Source organism: Calonectris borealis, chromosome 19 (genome assembly GCF_964195595.1).
Source record: "Calonectris borealis chromosome 19, bCalBor7.hap1.2, whole genome shotgun sequence".
Taxonomy (NCBI): Eukaryota; Metazoa; Chordata; class Aves; order Procellariiformes; family Procellariidae; genus Calonectris; species Calonectris borealis.
This window is the reverse complement of record NC_134330.1, coordinates 10,123,717-10,139,614: the sequence shown is the minus strand read 5'-3', so window position 1 is coordinate 10,139,614 and position 15,898 is coordinate 10,123,717. Positions and strand designations below refer to the sequence as shown.

Below are 15,898 nucleotides of genomic sequence, written 5' to 3'. Positions count from 1 at the left end.
GGCTGAAACTTTGTGCGTTGTCAGTATTGACTGACTTAAAATAAAATTTTTGAAATGCATTTTCCCCTTTGCTTATGTGTATAGGGAACTTTATCCAAAAAACCAGAGAGAATTGGCAGGAGAGCAGCTTCCTTTTGCTTCATTAGCAAAGGAAGCAAATGAAGCTTCCTTTCAGTCCCTCTGAGTGTGGTAGATTTGGTAAACACCTTAACTACAGGTTCACGGGAAGCTGGCCACAAGCACATCTACAATGCTACTTTGCACATAATATCAGCTAGAATAATACAGAAATACTGCTTTTCTTGTTCATCGCTGGACTAGTTAATACCCATGTTGGACAGGACCCAAAAGCAGAGCCTGGTAGAATGAGAGCAGTCAAAGGTAGCTTTTCCTGTAAATGTGTCCTTAATTCATACAAGAAACTAAACCCATTCTCTGTGCTTAAAGGAAAGTTGATGAAACTTTTTTTTTTAATTCAGGCTCAACAATAGCTCTTAAATTGTTAATGTGCATTACATTTAGGTTTGACATGCAGACACACAGACAGTGTTCCCCCTCAGATGGAGTTGTAACATGGGGTTTTGGACCCGCTTGCAAATGGAAGCTCTTTGAAAATGATGAGGACTGAAATGTGTTTCTCCTGCTGCTCCGTTTCGATGGAGTATGGCTTGCTTTCTCTCCTCCTCCCCCTTCAATCCCCCTGCCACACATGTTCTCAATTACTGCCGGCATTGAAGCTGCAAACATTTCTTGTGCATCTAGCTTTCTATATTGAGCGCTGGAAATATATTTTAGTAATTTGTGGGAGAACTATTATGTCCCATGCTGGGAAAATTGTGTTTATGGTTCCTGCAGGGAAACAAGTTCATCAATTCCAGTCCACACAGTTTTGCTGTTTCTTCCTCCTTCTTTTGTGTCTTGGAGCAATATCGTAAGAACCTCTTGCCCCCATTGGGTTGAGCCTGGGTTTCTCCCATCTTTGAAATAAAAAGCATATGCTCTGCAGTCTGTGTTTTTCAGTGCTGTCCACAAAATAATCATTGGTTTTTGGCTGAACACAATAATAGCTACTATGTACCCCAAATATTTGGGTTTGGATGTGCAGCAGCACTGCACTTAGGAAATCTCAATTGTATTTTATTGTTGGTAGGATTTCAAAGTCAATATTCTGCAGCAGAGGGCATTAAAGGAATAATATAAGAGAGACTTGCCAGTATTGGTGTATAGTGCCTGATTTGGAAGGGGAAAGGAAACAGGGCTTACTTTTTTTTTCCTCAGCATTTGCACTGTCCTCATAGGATAATCCTTCTGGATCCAGTTGGTAAAATGTATTCACAAGCCTTTGTTGTACATTAAATCATGCTTTGTTTTCAACTGAAAACCTTAGGTCCCACACCCACATCTGTAACGTGTTTCTCAGTTCAGTTTCTGATTTGTAGAAGATAATTTTGTGGTTAAGGAAAATTCTGTGTTGTACACCACCTCTCCTTCTTGTGCTGAAAGTAAGTTCAGCTCTGACAGTGATCAGGGGATACCGTTACTGCTGTAAAGAAAAAGTTTTAAAGCACAGTTACCTTCTGCTTAAATAAATGATGGGCTATTTCAAATGAAAAGAATTGCTTTTGCATCTTGTGTGGATAAGTTGGCTCGCAACAGATGGGCTTTTAAGAGTGTTGGCAGGCTGGAATATCAAAGAGAGAAGAGGAAAAGGTGTGTATGGATCAATTAGTTAGTTGTTAGATAATAAATGAATCCTTTTCCAATGCACACAAACTAAGTTTCCTTTTCATTTACTGCTCCAACTTCCCCTTCAGAGATTTGATTACAGCATTCTCTCCCAACGCAAAGAGCTCTTGCCATTTTGATGTAAACATTCATTGACCCTCTATGGAGATTTGAAAAATTACTTTCCTGCCATTAACAATGATAAAACTGTAAACAATATTGTTAAAGATGCTTGGGGGGGGCATGAAACCAAAAGGAACAAATTAAAGGACTTGAATAAGAAGTGATGTGCACTTTTACCATCATCCTTGGAGAAGGAAATTAGTACAGGCAGCACTGCACTATGCATCAGATAGTAGTTTCATCTCTGCAAATAATTTTATGATTTTTGCAAGTTTGGGGATTCAAACATTTTTGCTATTGCTCTGTTGCTTTGTTTCTGATATGTTGGTTCAAAAAAAAAAAGCTGGAGGAAGAACAGCAATAAAACATGAGCAGAGTGATGCCTGAGATGCTCATTTGGTTCCCGTTAGCACAATAAATGAGAATATGATGAGGCTTGGTCTGGTTTTACATCCCCATACATCTCAACAGGGATGGTTTTAGACCCGTATCAGAAATGGAAACTGAGTCATAGGCTGGCCCCTAGGACCAGTAGGGAGCAAGGTGTTAGATTAGAGTCTCTGGAGCTAGTAACATAACCTGGCAGTTTTGGTGTGTGTTGTTTTTTGGTTTTTTGTTGTTTTGTGGTGTTTTTTTTCTTAAGTGGGTAAGAGTCTTGCCTCATTTTCCCATTTGTAAATCCAAAGACATTGCAATCGAAATTAGCGGACTAAAAGAATTCCTGGTGTAATTTATGGGTTTGCCTAAAAGGAAGAGAGCTTTCCTTGCTTAGGTCAGCAGCAATGGCCACAGCCTCCCCTGCTCACCTCCTCGCGCATGGAGACGCGCCTGCAGCCTTTGGGGCTGGGTCCTGTAACCCAGGAGGTTTGTTACCGCCTGCCTGCGCGCTGGGAGAGAGCTGCACCCATCCCACCGGGCAGGGAGGCTGGAAACGGAACCAGTCTCGGGGTGCTTTCACTTCTAAAACGGGATCTGGCTTGGTGATCACAGCCTGGTTGGTGACTGCCCTCCCGTCGGTGGCTGTATGACTGGCGGAACGCGTTATCTAAGGCTGCTTTATCTTTTGAACATTGCTATTATCGGCTGCTCTCATGTCTCTTGGGTCCGAGGGCTGTGACACCGATCATGCTGCTAGGGTCTGAGTCCCTTCTCACAGTTGTTCCTAATAAAATCTTTTGGGAGGGGCAGAAGGGGGGAAAAAAAAATCTGTTTACATACAGGTTTTAGGTTAACAGAGGAGAATGTGCAAGGGGCCCCGTGGGCAGTATTCTGTTATCCCTGACGTGCTCTGGGCTGAGGGGAGGCCTCCTTGCTGCTCCTGCCTGTTAATGGTTATTCTGGTTCCCGCTAGCGGTTATAGCAGGTCACCTCGACAGTGCTGAGCACGGCCATGGCCGGTCCGCGCTCAAGGCTCTGATACCACCGCTGCTGGCGGTGCCGCGCTGCCGGGGCTCCTGGAGAGACCCCCTCCTGCCGCGGGGGTGGCATTGTCACTTGTGCTGTGGCTCACCCTCTGCCTTCGCTTGACTTTCCTTCATTTTATCTGGTGCTAAGCCTCCAAGTATTTCGCGTTGACGTGAAGTGACAAGTAATTTTTTTTTTTTTACCCGTCTCCTGGCTTTGCGGGACTGCACAACTCCCTGGTAGTCCTCTGCGGCTCTGCACCGCCCAGGAGCTACAGAAACCTGCCCAGAGCCCACAGTGAAAAGCTGAATACAGACAGAGCGAGACAATCCTAATTGGAGTCTTGTGTGATATAGAGACACACTACTGCTGTTCTTTCAGATAATAGTGTTAAAGGCAGATTTCTATAGAGAAAAATATCCTCTGCTTTTGCCCTTTGCCCGTTTTGCAAGTGAAGCTAGTGTTGGGTTTGATGAAGTCGGAAGAGTTGGGAAGAGTCGGTGCAAACCACTAACTGGGTTATATGCAGTGAATTGCATGGACAGAAAACACGTTTCTTTTTAACTCAGAAAACCATGCTAATAAATCCTGGGCTCTTTTTGGTTATATTTCTGTGAACATTGCAAGTTCGTTGTTGGTTTTTTGGTTTGTTTTGTTTTCCTCCTGAATTCAAATTTGCATTAGATGGCTTTCCCTGAAAGTTCACTTTTTCAAGCTGAGTTTCTATAATACAGAGTCAGGTCAATCAACAGTGACAGTTGGAGGAAGAAGATTTAGTCATCCATGTTTTCAGTGTTCAGAACAAAAATCTGCTTTCTTTATGCACTTTGCCTTTTGGGGAATGTAGTGTCTTTAGCGACCCAAAACCAAGTCTATGCAAGACCCATTCCTATAACTGGGTTTTGCTTGTATATCCCAATAACCAGAAAGCCATGAACTCATGAAGACAGGATTCACTAGACTTCTTGGCTTAAATTCACTTAATTTCCTCTTCTATTGCAAGTAGAACTTCTTAAGTTGCAAGCAGGGCTGTAGTCTGTAGTCAAGCCGAGGGAGGCTCCTTCTAGTGAAAGCTCAACATCAGCCCTGATGTGCGTTAACGGTTGGGGGAAAAAAGCGCTTATGAGCTGGCAGGATGGCCTGCTAGATCAGGGACAGCACTGACACGTCGTACCTGCCTCTGTTGCAAACATGCTTCAGTGCTTCTCCTGCAATGCAAACAGATTGTCACCCTGTCAGTGTTTACTTAGAGCTATGTAAGACCATCTAGATCAGTAGAAATTTATGCACCGTTTGGTAAAAAGGGGCAGCCCAGGATGAATGCTGACTTGGGAAGAGTTGAGTATCTGAGCTTGTCTCACACCTTGTGACTCTCGCAATGTGTGCTCGGTGTGCCCGGCATCGCTCCGCGCCTGGCCCGTGTCGCGGGGCTCTCTGGGCATGTCAGCTTCAATGACCCTGCAAGGCTTGTTTTTTAAACACTCCTCACAGGCTTAACAGCAAGCCTGTTAAAGCCGGTTTTAGAGCTGTGCTCCGTTTCATAGAATAGAATCATAGAGTGGTTTGGGTTGGAAGGGACCTTTAAAGCTCATCTCGTCCAACCCCCCCTGCTGTGGGCAGGGACATCTTCAACTCAATCAGGTTGCTCAGAGCCCTGTCCAACCTGACCTTGAATGTTCCCAGGGATGGGGCATCTACCACCTCTCTGGGCAACCTGTGCCAGTGTCTCACCACCCTCAGCATAAAAAATTTCTTCCTTACATCTAGTCTAAATCTACCCTCTTTTAGTTTAAAACCATTCCCCCTTGTCCTGTTGCAATAGGCCCTTCTAAAAAGTGTCCCCATCTTTCTTATAAGCCCCCTTCAAGTACTAAAAGGCTGCAATAAGGTCTCCCCAAAGCCTGCTCTTCTCCAGGCTGAACAACCCCAGCTCTCTCAGCCTTTCTTCATAGGAGAGGTGTTCCACCCCCTGACCATTTTTGTGGCCTCCTCTGGACCCGCTCCAACAAGTTTGCCTTGAGCTCCGTAGAACCAGAGCTGCAAAAAAGCTTTTGCCATAATAACCCGTGCTGACCCCAGGCAGGTGCCCAGTGCTCACCACCCAGCTGCCGAACAGCTCTGAATGCACACCAGGACGTTCCTGGGGGGAATAGCAAGTGTCCCACCAAAGACCCTGCAAAGTTACTGACCATAGGTGTAGCCGGACACCCAGTTGCCACCGCCTGGTGCCATGTGCCGAGAAATCCCAAGGTGTGAGGGAAGCTGTGGCTTCAACTTTGCCTGCTGCCTGCCCTTATCAGAGCAGCCTAGTGATTTTGACTTCTAGACAGGTAGGCAAAATCAGCTAATAATTATTATTCTCGCAGAACTTGGAAGTTGCCAAATTTGTGTTATGAGAAAAATAGGAAATCGTTTTGAGATTTGAGAGGAGCGCCTGTTACTGAGTCTACGGCTGTGTTTCCCTACAAACAAGCATGCTGATGTTTTCCGTACAGTCAAGGGACAAAGATATATAGTTCACTCTGTTCTTGTTCACCTGTATGCTGACGAATTTGGGTTCAGAATTACTGCGTGATGACAGGAAAGAAAACTAGTACCTCTCAGGCAGTATTAAGCAACAGCTTTCAAAGTTTGTGAGAATAACGGAAGATGAACAACCTAGTAATTCTCCTCTGTTTTCTGTCTTCAGTGGTTAGAGCATGGAGGGATGTCTGCTTTCAAGCAGAAAAGCAGCTAGTCTGACACCTGAATTTTTTGCCCATAATGAATCTAGAAAGTTCAAATAGTATTTGGGAAAGTGAGACCTAACCGAAAGCATTTCTTTCCTCTCATTCCTCTCCTCCTCCAGCCCTCTGTCCTGCCTTACTGTGTTTCTTAAGCAGATGATAAAAATGAGCTTTCCAAGATGGGAAAAGGCCAGCACTATGCCGTGCAGCTCATCTACGGCTGCTGAAGAGGAAGGTGGGGTCTGTCGTGGCTCACTTAATGCGATGGGATTGTTAAACCTGCTCCAACGGCAGCGTTTGTAGCGCATGCAACATGTGCGGCCAGAGAGAGAACCCTGTGGTTCCAGGGTAAGCGTAAGCAAGGTGTACGTGGCCGTCATACACGCTGTGAAACACAGTACAGTTTCAAAGGCCTGAGAAGAGAGCGTAGGAGTGGAAGCATGAGCATATACCAATCGAAACGCTGTTTTGTTCTAATATTTTTTTTTACCTTTAAGATTAGTGGAGGATCTTGTTCCTGTCTGCAACTCTGAACCAGGACTGCTGGTTTCTTCCATCCCCCTTGTCATTTGCTGCACAAGAGAAACATTTCCCAAGCGGAAGGCATTAACCAGTGAAAACTCTTTATGGAATTAAGAACTTGAGGGGCTCAGTTATGTCAAAATGGAATAGTGCCTTCCATGAAATGTTTGTTGCTGGCATGCAATTTTTTATTTCAGTTCACACTAAAAGGAAGTGTTTCAACTTGAAACTATAAGAAGTGATTTCCTAGTTTCGATTTATCAAGAACTTGTTCCCTCAACTTCTGTTGCCCCTTTTTGGGAAGTAAGATGGCAGAGAAGACAAAACAAAATGATGAATGAGAAATAGAGGTGAGGTAATTCCATTTTCCTTTCTTTTTTTTTTTTTTTTAATTTTTTTTTAGGTTCCTTCAGGAAAATTGAAATTATGTTGCTATAATGGATGGTTTTTTAGATCAAGAGCTGCTTCCTCTCTGAGCACCAGATAGGCTTTCAGACACATTGTATCCACCAAATCCTTATGAGCACCAGTATCCAGTACTGCTAAATATCCAGTAAGAATGCTAAAACCTCAGGAATGACACCCTGTGGTTGTGTGAAGAGAGGTGCAGCATGGGTGCAGATCTGCTGCGGGTTCCTGTCCTTGTGCTTTGCACCCTTATCATTGAGGATGCTTACGTGGTGCCTTGCAGACTGGAGTCTCAAAGTGCAAGTGAGCCATTTGGAGGTAACTGGGTGACTTTGCTCAGCGTGTGGAAGGAAGGACTCCTGCCAAGCACCTGGCACTTGCATCATCTGGGCACCGGCCAGAGCAGTCAAGTTCAGATCCAGGTTTTTGATTCAGCCCCATTCACTAATATGGGTGGTGAGTGGTGATGTTCCAAGTAAAAATTGCACAGCAGAGCTCACTTGAAATAATTTATGACCCGGGAAGAAAAATCTGTGCTAAGAATAACTTTTAATTACATCAGGTCAGTAAATTATTCTACAGATTCACGCCCAGGACAAGTCTTGGGTATAGAGGATGTGTTAACTTCAGCATGTCCACACCTAAAGTCATTGGATTGTGTATTGGTCTCATTGAGTTCATTAAAAAAAAAAAAAATCTCTGTATTTAGCTCCTTCAATGGACAAATAACAGATGAGCACAGTAACACTTGCATGGTCTTAAACTGCATTTATATTTCCTGCAGTACATCTTTGCTAAGCAGCACAGACTCTTTGCCTGTTGGCAGTCGTGCTGGGATGGGAATCCAGCGTCATTCAGTCGTTCACATTCATCAGATGGAGTGGCTTAATGAGGGAGCTGCCCTTGGGTGGACTCAGACCTTTTCATCTCTCTCAGTTTCCTTCAGTGAGCTGAGCTTTCCACTCCATTCCAGCATGTAACATGCCTTAGTTTCTTCATGTGGTGTATTTTCTTACTACTACTTCAATATAGTTTTGGCTTCTCTCTTCACATTTGGCAAGAATTTATTTCTACACATAAGTTGAGATAAAACAGATTTTCTTACAGAATCTTCCTAAATACGATGGAGGAAGTCTGTTGAAGGGGGAAAAATAAACCAGCCAAGTTGCATGTTGCTTTCTAATTGTTTTTTTAGGAAGTATTAAAAAAAATGCTGTCATGACAAATGAAGGAAAGATATGTTTTAGTATCCCAAGTAACAGTTTTAGAAAGTAATACTGCAAACGCTGTGCTTTGACTAGTGAAAGCATTGTGACTTGGGCTTTGCTAGTCATACAAAATAAACCCCAAATGTGTGTCTATAGAACCAAAAAAAAATCTCCTGTGGTTATGTTGCAGGATAACTCTTGTATATTGTAGCTTTGTTTAATCTGCAGCTTGGGAAGTCTGGACTGACCAAGTCTGACTCCAGACAAATAGAAACCATATCAGAATTACTAGTCGGTATTGTTTCAAGCTACTGCTAATCTTTCATTTGCAGCAGTAATTTGATTTGCATGGGGAGACCACATGGAACTGTTCTGATGGAGGCTTGAACCACAGTTTGACACTGGTTTAATGAAGGCAAATACAGTAGACACCCAGCTGGCATTTTTTTGAATAATCCTTGTTTATTTTTGCCATGTGTCCTGGCTTTATCAGTAGGCTGTACTTAAGATCAGTATCTTCTTCAGCACATCCACATCTATTTATTTTTTTTTTTAATTTAATTTTCTGTATTGCAGGTCATCCTTTTTGTGTTTTGTCTTGATTTCTGTTCTTTCAGGGTGCCGATCATTTTTCTATTATTCTGCTCCTGTTGTCTCAAAGTCTAAATAAAGGCTTAGATAACTTCCCCAGCTACACAAAAGTAGCAAGGAGAGGGGTTGACTGAAGGTCCCGCCTTTTAACTTCACACAATGTAATCTGTAGCCCAAACTGTCACTATTATTATTATGGATTAGACAAGACCATCATGGTTATCCTGTTGGAAGTTTTGGCATAGCACAGGCTGTAGGACTTCCCTGAATTTATGTCTGTTCATGAATACTTGCTTTCCTTGGCCACAAATCTGTTAGTTTTGTTCTGTGTTGGTTTTGAAAATGATTAACTTTCTGTAATGAACCAAACTCTGCTATCGCAGTGACTCTTTAGGCAGTCCCTGATTGTATTTGCTAATGTCTCCGTCCCAGATCTGAGCACAACTAATGACTGGAAGGAATGTTGCCGCTGTCCTTTGACCATTTCGAACAGTGCTGTGACATCTTTAGTGTTTCCCTTGGTAGGGACGGCAGTGCAGAGTTTATTTAAACAGCTCATACGAACAATAACGCTCCTTTTAACAGGATAGCAGCCTTCTAATATCAGGCTGCAGAACTAAGTTACTGTAAGAAAGGTGAACTCACCGCTTTCTGATCTGAGCATTGAGTGGAAAGTCAACTGACACCTATTGCAAGGGGCTTTTTTTTGCCTTTGGAGTTCAGCTAAGCTGTGTTTTATCTGTCTCACCAAAAAGATGGCAAAGTGTTTTGGCGAACAAACAAATATGCTGTTTAGAAAACACCAGCCATTTCACTGTTTGCAATTTTCAGTGCCATTTGACTGTATAGTCTTGTAATTAGATGGTGTAAAGTATTTAACATGTTACACAAATATGTCAAAACGCATTAACAGCACAAGTGTTCTTTACTGCTTTCCTAAATACGTTTCACAATATGTCGTACTAGAATCCACCTCTTGTCATTATTTATAAAACTGCAAAGAAGTTAAGATCGGCAAGAATTAGATGATTAGCATGAGACTGTCTTTCTGTACTAAGAATATATATTATCATGATAATGTACAGAGTGAAGCATACAAATCCCTTCTCATCTAAAATGAGAAGATAGCCTGAAATAAAACCCAACAAATTATGTTTTTCATATTCACTCGGATCAACTTTCTGCTGCTGCTTCTTAATTCTCATTCAGTTCAACGGCTTCTTTGCAAACTTTTGGGTTACCTCCAGACTTCGCATTTGAATGCCTTTTAGGCATTATGTTGCTTCTGAATGGCATTTGGCCATGGTTTCTGAGATGTGGGGAGGCCAGCCGCCCATGGGCTTCTGGGAGGGAGCTGTTCCATAGAACAAACAGCTTTGCAACACTTTACCCTGCCGAGGCAACATAACTAAGCAGTTTCCTTATAAATGAGAAGATAGGACTTGTGGCTTCCTTAGACCATCATCTGTGCTGTACTTTCAAATGACCCATAGCAGCATTCCCACAAACGAGTGCTTTGCGTGTGACCCAGAACCCATGGAAGAAGTCGCATTCGTTCCAGTATTATCGCCCTTGTGATCTAGGCAGGCCTGGGAACCAAACGTCTTGAGGAGACACTTCTGGTGTGGACCTGCAAGTGAGGCCAACCAGTACGCTCTCCTGCCTGCTTTCTTCTCTCGTGGAGACCTGAGTACTGTTTGCAAACTGAAATGATGCTGTTGCTGCATCCTACACATGCTTTCCTGCTCTGTGCAAGCTTGGGTATTACTTCCATACACAGTGTAAGCTTTGCAGTTTCAAAGATCTAATCTAATAATAGATTGGTCTACATTTGCTGCGTTGCCAGAAAAAGACATATGTTGTCAGGCAGTCGAAGTCAGCAACAGTGCTGAAGTGGAAATGTGCTGAAATACGAAGGCGGCAGAAATCCAGAAGAATCTATCCGAGGTTTGGCTATTAGGAAACTAAAAATATTGTCTTCCTACATACATGCTTTCCGCACGTACCTAGAGAAATACTGTTTGCCTGATGTCTCAAAATGGTTAAAGGGCAATTCTTTTCCTTTCTTGGCTTTGATGTGATAATAGAAGATGCTGTTGGCATTCAGCTTATTGAGAACTGGCGTAAGAGGAAAGAGAAATGATTGGAATAACTTGAATGGAAGAGGCATGTGTAGTATAGTGCAGCAGAGAAGTACGACATTGCATTCCTTCTGTCACTGATGATTCAAGACATGGGTTTTGAGTTGCACTCACAGTGGAAGTAGATCTTTACGTATCTACGCTGAGGCACAGGTTTTAGGGTGAGGACTTGAGTTTTGACAGCATGCGATGGTAAGAAAATTTTCCATGCCGTATTTTATCACACAATGTTTGCAATTCCAATTTTTCATTTTTAGCTTTTCCCTGGGAAAACAAATGCATCATTGGCTTGAACAAAGTGAATGTATACCACAAGCACCGCTGGTCTTCTCTGTGCTGTGAAAAGACTTTGCTTTTAAATTCAGATGGCTCTACGCTGCTGACCTTTTACAGAATTGCAGTGAGGTGGGGATTGGGCTTTGAGCTGGTATATGAAGATGGGAGGTTTTGACATGCGTTCTGAGCCAGCAATTATGGGATTTCATCTGTACGTATCCCGTAAATATCATCACTTTTAGATGCGTGCTAAGAAAATGGCATCTGTCACAATCATACTTTCTCTGCTGGGGTCCGTGTGTGCACACAGACATGTATTACTGTTCTGGAACAAAATTTCTCCGTAAATGCTGTCGCTGATAAGGAAAGATTTATTTTTTTTTTAAAATATTAATGTTTCCTCCTTTAAGACTGCTAGCTTCTCCCTAGTCAGCATGTATGTGGCTCGGTGGGGTAGTAATAGCAAAGAATTTTATTTCGGTGACTTCTCCAGGGAATTAATCCTAAATAATTCATCATAAATAATAAATACTTATACCTTCTGGGAGCCACCTGCAGCAGCATCCCAGAAGTCCTTTTTACCCACCTTGGATCACCCATCACACAGGTAGCATCCTTGTGCAGCTAAGAAGTGAGAGTAAAAAATTTGGGCCGCTACTGTTTTCTGCTTCTCTTGGCACTATTCCTGGAGAGAGCTGAGTTAGTAAACGTGGCTGTCACAGTAGCTATTACCAATGACACAAAATAATGAAGTTGTGGTTTCTGTTGTGGTGGGGCCACTTCTGTATTTTGTAATGATACGTCTGTGCTAGGAGGGAGAGTGTCGTGCTTGATGCTTCTAGGAAAATGGGACGAGTCTCTAAAGGCAGGTTGTCTGATACTTTCCATTTACATGAAATCCTGTTGGTACAAGGCAGATCACTGACAGAACTGCCTGCTGTTTCTTCTAGTTTTCCTGGGGAGCGGGGGTGAGGGCAGCAGCCATCTCACTTTTCTCCCTCTTGTTTTTGGAGGGGAGAGCTGCAATCTTTGTCCTTTTCAGCCAGTCAAAAGAATGCTGAAGCCAGTTTTTAGTCTGATTCTCTAATCAAGTGAATGCTTCCATTTTTTTGATGTCTTGGGCCACCAGTGTGGGGTTCCTGGCTTCCAGAAGTCCTGAAGACTTTGGGACACAGATGCTCAGCAGTGCTGAGAAGTCCTGGTAGTCCCTGGTTGCTGAGTCCTGCTGAGCTGTGCTCCGTGCAGGAACTGTACTGTGAACACACTGTGAAATTTTGGGGCCTTAACAACAATCTTTCTTTTTCCAGTATTTAAAGTATTTTCTGTAGGTTGCCTCAGATAAATCTGATAGTATTACAGTGTAACTGTGAAATCCTGCTCTCTGGCCCTTATAGACACAGGCTCTTCCTGTTGCACCCAATTTAGCTTCCTAGAGGGAAAAATTTCTCCTGTGCTTTGGGTGGCAAACAGAGTCCACGTGCTCTGGCACGCCCCGGGAGCCCTGCGTGGGTCGGGGGAGCCAGCCAGCGCTGTGCTGGTGCTCCACAAGTGCGTGCTCTGCGAAGGTGAACACGAGCTTGCAAAATGTTGTGCAAACCTTCCTGCCATTGCTGGGGACCAACTGGAGAGAAACTGGAGAAAGTTTGGGGTTTTTTTAGTAGATGTTGCTGTACGTGTGTTGGTGTGTCAGGGAAAAAATACTTTTCAACTATATGTGGCGTTGAACCTTAAGGCTGAGGCTTTTTTGGTTTGTGTGTCTACAGTGGAAGAGCCCCATGTCACATTTATTCTGTATCTCATGTTAGAGGTGACATTGTGCTCAGTGCTGAATGAGACGGAGAGGCTGCGCGGCACATGGCCTGCGGTGTCAAAAGATGAGCACGGATCAGAACAGAGGCAAGAGGAGATTGAGGGGGGGAAGCTCGACCTTGCGGTCTCATGTTCGATGGCCCCTACCCACGTGTAGGGGAGGCTCCACTTCACCTGGAGCTCCCCAGGCAGCGGAGGCGTCTACTGAGGGAAGGGGCAAGGACCAGCAAAGGGAACTGGGATGCTGTTGGTGGGAAAAGCCTCTGAAGCAGTAAGAAGAGATACTGGGGCTTGGTTGAGAGATTAGATGTCAAACCTTGATGAGGCAAGAAACTTCAGTGGGTAAATAGGGAAGACGGGTGCATGTGTGAACCATGGGAAGGCTTTTGGAGGGCGTTGGAGTGATCAGTCGGTGAGCAAAGCCTTCTGCTCTGTGTCAGTGCAATACAGCAGGTCCTGGGCTGTGACGGGAAGCCTTAAGGGATATGGTAATTAAGAAAAGTAACTAAGTCATAAAAATAATAAGTGTTTTACCAGCTCCGTTGTGCACAGGCAGGCAGCAGGGAATGTGGGTCACGCAGCGTGAGTGGCTGCGCCAGGAATAAAATCCAGGTCTGTTAATGCCTCAGGCCTCTCCATACACACCAGACCGTGACTCTTTCCTCCGGCACAGCTTGGGTGGGAAAGGATCTCCATTTTAGGTGGAAGACCAGGCTCCGCTCAGTCCAGCAGCTAATCACATTCTCCTGCTGTTTGCCTTTGCCAGGTGCAAGTTCTTCAGCCTCACGGAAACCCCAGAGGACTACACCATCATTGTGGATGAAGAGGGCTTCCTAGGTAAGTGTCAGCGTGTGCCACTTCGGTATCCAACCTGGGGGTGGATGAACATGTCATCTCTCGCTGCGATTATAAACCAAAGCATTTGTAAAACAGGTCTGTTTGTCAGCGCTAGTAGTACAGCTATGAAAGGTGCTTTGATCACTTCAGCGTACTGTCTCTGCTGCTCTGCTGTACAAGGCGTTTCACACATGGAACATGAATATATTTTAATGTCGGGAGAAGAGCACGCACAAGTCTTAAAGAGCAATTTAAGCATATTTGAAAAAGCAAAACCATCTGTATATCATTATATTAAAATGAGCTGGCCTTTGTCCCCAAAGCTCCACAAGCACACTACATCTTGTGTCTCCAGCTTGTTCATCCAACCTCTCTCTTTAAAAGGAGCACTTGAAGATGAGTAGTTTGTATCATCCCCACAACCCTCACAATGCTGTGGAGTTGCGAATCGGCTCCTTTGGCTCACCACCGAAAGCTGTGATTTATCCCCCTTTCTTATACCCAGCTCTCTCCGTGCCATCTTTGCCCATGGTGGCTGAAGGTCTCTCTCTGCCCATGTCAAAGGTGGGGTCGGCTGTGTGTCAGAGAAGGTGCTGGCATGTGCTTGGGAGCTGCGGACGCCTGGTGTTGGGCGAGTGCTGATGGAGAGAATGGGTTGGCTTTGGGGATGGAAATAGTTTGTAATACCATTTATCGTGTGGGGAGGTTTTGTTTGTAGCAGTGTTATTGAGGTGACGGAATGAGGAAGTGTTGTGCAGCTATTATTACTTTTGTTCAATTGCTGCTTTCTGTGGTTGGAATTAAAAGTCTACACATTTTACCGAAATATTAAAAATACGAAATATGAAAAAAAGAGGATTTCATTCCTGAATAGGAATTAACTGTCGAGTAGCTACTTGTGACACTGTAATATTCAATGTGTTTGTAATATCCAAACCCTAAGGAGAAAATTAGAAACTGTACCATCTTTATTTAGTACAGAGTCAAAGTTTTACAATCAGTAGCATCGCTGAATTATTCCCCTTTCTGTTTCAGGAGTACTCATAAACATATAATAGAATAAATTATCACATCTCAGAACACTACAATAGTGGCTAGACATTTTCATAAAATAATCACTAGGCTGAGAATAGGTGAATGGATCTTCACAGCTATTGCTGTTTGTAAGTTGGGAGTTGTGGGGTTTGGCTGAAGGTGTACGTCACGTGTTCTGCCTTTGCTCCCAAAAGAGGAGGTGACATACGATTCTGCTGCCAGAATGTCCCTTGTTGCATTTTTTCAGGGAGCGTATGCGCAAAAATTTTATCACTGCTATTGGCAGTATCACCTTTTTTGTTATCGGTGGTAGCTGGGGAAATTGATTCAAATTTGGTTTCGCCATAATAGTAGGATGCAAAACCTCCCTTTAAGAGCTTCATTTTAAGAGAGAAGTCACCAAAGGAGGCGAAAAGGGTTTTTTCCAAGGGCCACAGCACGTGGCAGAGCAAGAAAGCCGGAGATTCCCATTCTCAGGAGGGAGTCTGTGTCACTGAACTGTGCTGTCCCTGCAGATGTGCCATGCTAGGGGCACGCTCATCTGCAGCACCACGTCTGTGCCTGTGATACCTGTGGCACTCATTTCTCTGCCCAGTTGGCACAAGACAGATTCCTCAATTCAATCACTGGTGGCAAGTTTGGATTGCAACCACCCCCGTACAGATTCTAGCAGCCACGCTGCTATTTATCTCTCTGGAAATTATTCCAGCTTGAAAGACAAGTAAGCTCAAGCAGTGGTTTTGCTCATCAGCGTGGGGGGTTGTGTGGCACTGTGGACTGGTTGTACTTGGAGCAAATGCCAGGTCTAGCCAGACCAGTGTCCCCGAGGAGCTGCGTGTCCCACTGGTGCCCCGGGTTATCTCTGTGCAGCAGACAGTGCTGCTGCACTTCAAAGCAGCAGTCCTCTCTGCTTGGACCTTGTGACTTTGTTACCTTGGCTCTCATACGCACATGAATTTACTGCGGAGAGTTACGGTACCCAGGTAGCTTCCGTTGGGCTATGGTTTTGGCAGCATCTAACATCCCTTTTTTTTTTTTTTTTTCCCAAATACACCGCGTGCAGTTGGGGTGTTAAAGCAGGGCTTTGCAGGAG

At 44.0% G+C, this 15,898-nt stretch overlaps 1 protein-coding gene across 1 annotated transcript in view; it reads left to right on the top strand.

Moving 5' to 3' along the window:
* The window catches only part of CASTOR2 (cytosolic arginine sensor for mTORC1 subunit 2), a 124,260-nt gene that overhangs the window by 52,103 nt on the left and 56,259 nt on the right, over positions 1 to 15,898 (top strand). Inside the window, exon 2 of the mRNA XM_075169016.1 lies at positions 13,700 to 13,770. Coding sequence (XP_075025117.1) covers positions 13,700 to 13,770 — 71 coding nt within the window. The remainder of the gene's footprint in view (positions 1 to 13,699; positions 13,771 to 15,898) is intronic.